This window comes from Geospiza fortis, unplaced genomic scaffold (genome assembly GCF_000277835.1).
Source record: "Geospiza fortis unplaced genomic scaffold, GeoFor_1.0 scaffold450, whole genome shotgun sequence".
Taxonomy (NCBI): Eukaryota; Metazoa; Chordata; class Aves; order Passeriformes; family Thraupidae; genus Geospiza; species Geospiza fortis.
Window position 1 is genome coordinate 2,531,686 of NW_005054416.1, and position 3,017 is coordinate 2,534,702.

The following is a 3,017-nucleotide window of genomic DNA, read 5'->3' on the forward strand; positions in this document are numbered from 1 at the left end:
AGGGAGGGGCTGAGGGGGGGCGGGGGGCCCCCATCCGGGGGTCCCGTCCTGCCCGGTGTCTCCGTTACCGGGACGACAGCATCATCACGAACTCTGCGGGGCGAGGAGGGCGCGTCAGGGACCCGGGGCTCAGTCCCCGCCGCGGCCCCCCGGGGAAGGGGGTGCCCTCACCGTCGAAGTCCACATGACCGTCCCCGTTGAGATCCACGTCCTGCAGGATCTCGTCCACCTCCTGCGCCTTTAGCTGCTCCCCGAGCAGCGCCGCGATGGCTTCACGCATCTCGGCCGTGCTGATCTCCCCGTCCCCGTTCATGTCGAACTGCGGCACCCGCGACCTGGGGGTCACCCTCCTTCCACGGCCACCAGCACCCCCAAGCTCCCTGTGGTCACTGTCTCCTCTGCACTCGTGGTCACCACCATGGTCATCGTTCCCCACTGGTCACTGTCCCCTCCATGCCTGTGGTCACCCCATGGTCATTGTTTCCCCACGGTCATTGTCCTCTCCTGCCTGTGGTCACCACCATGGTCTTCCCATGGTCAGTGTCCCCTCCACGGTCCCCCCTATGGTCACCATCTCACCATGCTCTTCTTGTGATCACCGTCACTGCCATGTCCCCATGATCACTGTCCCCACCAGGGTCTCTCCAGGGTCACTGTCCCCTCCATGCCTGTGGTCACCCTATTGTATCATTTCCCCATAGTTATTGTCCTCTCCTGCCTGTGGTCACCCCATGGTCATTGTTTCCCCACGGTCATTGTCCTCTCCTGCCTGTGGTCACCACCATGGTCTTCCCATGGTCAGTGTCCTCTTCATGGTCACCCCATGGTCCCCCCTATGATGACCATCTCACCATGCTCTTCCCGTGATCACCATCCCCTCCATGCCCCCATCATCACTGTCCCCACCAGGGTCTCTCCAGGGTCCCTGTCCCCTCACGGCTGTGGCGCCCCTGAGGAGGGGACGCCATGCCTGCTGTCCCCATGGTTGGTGGTGGCCGTACCTCACGGAAGGCGATCTTGAGCTCCCTCACGCCCACCATGTGCGCCGTCTCCTCCCGCAGCTTCGGGCCCATCATCTGCACAAAGTCCTCGAAGTCCACGCGGCCGCCCACTGCGGCGGGAAGGGGACAGACACCCTCAGCACCCCAGCGACCCCAGGTCCCCTCCCTGTGTCCCTGAGCCCACTCACTCCTCATCTTGATGTGCTGGGAGATCTCGATGAGCTCCATCTCGGTGGGCATGTAGCCCAGCGTGCGCATGCAGGCGCCCAGGTCCTTGTAGCTGATGTAGCCATCCTGGTCCGTGTCGAACTCCTTGAAGGCATCCAGCAGTTCTGGGCACGGCCACAGGTGGGGACAGGGACATCACCAGGAGTGTAGGGTCACACGGACACCACGTCACCCCAGGGCAGGTCCCTTCTTGGATGTGGGAAACCCCTCCATGGCCATGTCCCCAAGCAGATCCCTCCATGAGGATGGATCCAACCCTCCCTCCATTCCCCTAGGCCCGTGTCCCCACCCCGTCCCCCCTGCTCACCATCCAGCTCCTCCGGTGACAGCTCCCGCTCCTGCATGGGACACACAGAAGGGGTGACAGCAGAATGACACCCAGCTCCGTGTCCCTCCCCCCTCCTTGCCCCCCCAAACCTCGGTGTCACCTTTGTTAAGCGTGGGCCAAAATTAACTTCAGCAGAGGATTAGTGGGATTGGAGGCAAAGCCCCGCCCTGTCCTTTGCCTGCACCTCCCACCCGCCCTGTCCTGGTCCCCATGTCCCTGCTCCTGTCACCCACTCCAGGGGTGTCCCACCCCGGGACCCCCAGGCTCTGGATGGGATGTGCCAGGTGGCCACAGAGGTGGGTTGTACTCCAGAGGTGGAGGGGCAGCATTTTTACCCCCACAGAGCTCAGCTGCCCCTGCTCTAGCTGTCCTCTCAGTATGTCCCCTCTGTCCCCAGGGCCCTGGAGTGTCCCCAGCACCATTCATGTCCCATCTATCCCCACGATCCCAGGCTGTCCCTGACTGTTCCCAGTGCCCCATATCCCCTTCATCCCCAGGTTTCCAGCTGTCCCTGAGCCGTCCTCACTGTCCCCATGTCCTCATCCCTAGGGTCCCAGAGTGTCCCTGACTGTGTCCCCACTGTCCCCATGTCCTTTTAAACCCCAGGGACCCAGAGTGGTCCCAACCATGTCCTCAGTGCCCAACATCCCCTCCATCCCCAGGGTCCTGGAGTGTCCCAACCCCATCTTCCCTGCCCCCATGTCCCCTCCATCCCCAGGGTTCTGGAACATTCCCACCCCACTGTCCCCAGGCCCATCCTGACTGCCTCATTGCCCTCTTCATCTGCAGGGTCCTGGACTGTCCCTGTCCCCATCCCCAGTTTCTCCATGTCCCTTCCATAGCCAGGGACCTGGAACAGCCCCACTGTCCCCATGTCCCCGTGTCTCAAATGCTCCACATCACCTCCATCTGCAGGGTCCTGGACTGTTCATGTCCCCACCCTCACTGTCCCCATCCCCAATGTCCCCATATCCTTTCCATCCCCAGGGTCCCAGAGTGTCCCTGACCATGTCCCCAGAGCCCCTGTTTCCCTTCCATCCACAGGATCCTGGACTATCCCTATCCCCATCTTCCCTGTCCCACATCCCCTCCATCTCCAGGGTCCCTGCATCCCCACCCTTATGCCCACGTCCCCTCCCGGTGTCCCCACCTTGCCAAAGACGGTGTTGAGGAAGGGGGAGTAGGTCTTGATGGCAGCAGCGTGGGGGTCCACGGGACCCTTCTTCCCGCTCTTCTGCCCGTGCCCGCCGTGCCGGGCCTCGGAGCCGGAACTCTTGGGGGCCGGGGCACCGACGTCCTCGGGGGCTTTGGGGGCTTTCTCCCCCTCCTCGTGCCCCCCTTTCCCCTTCTGCGGGGGCTCCGTGTCCTTGTTGTCCTTGGGGGTCCCCTTGTCCCCGCGGGAGCGTGGCATGGGGCCGGGGCCGGGTGGGCAGCGGGCGGGCAGGGAGCGGGAGCCCGGG

The 3,017-nt window shown here is 63.6% G+C and overlaps 1 protein-coding gene across 1 annotated transcript; it reads right to left on the reverse strand.

Annotated features, from left to right (window-relative positions):
• Positions 1-30: 30 nt before the first annotated feature.
• On the reverse strand, positions 31-2,968 carry LOC102038634 (calcium-binding protein 2). Its single transcript, XM_005426510.2, has 6 exons — positions 2,708-2,968; positions 1,537-1,567; positions 1,190-1,333; positions 1,002-1,111; positions 172-319; positions 31-93 (listed from the first exon to the last, which is right to left on the reverse strand). The coding sequence occupies exons 1-6, from the start codon at positions 2,966-2,968 to the stop codon at positions 65-67; spliced, it is 723 nt and encodes a 240-aa protein (XP_005426567.1). The 3' UTR covers positions 31-64.
• Between the last annotated feature and the right edge of the window lie 49 nt (positions 2,969-3,017).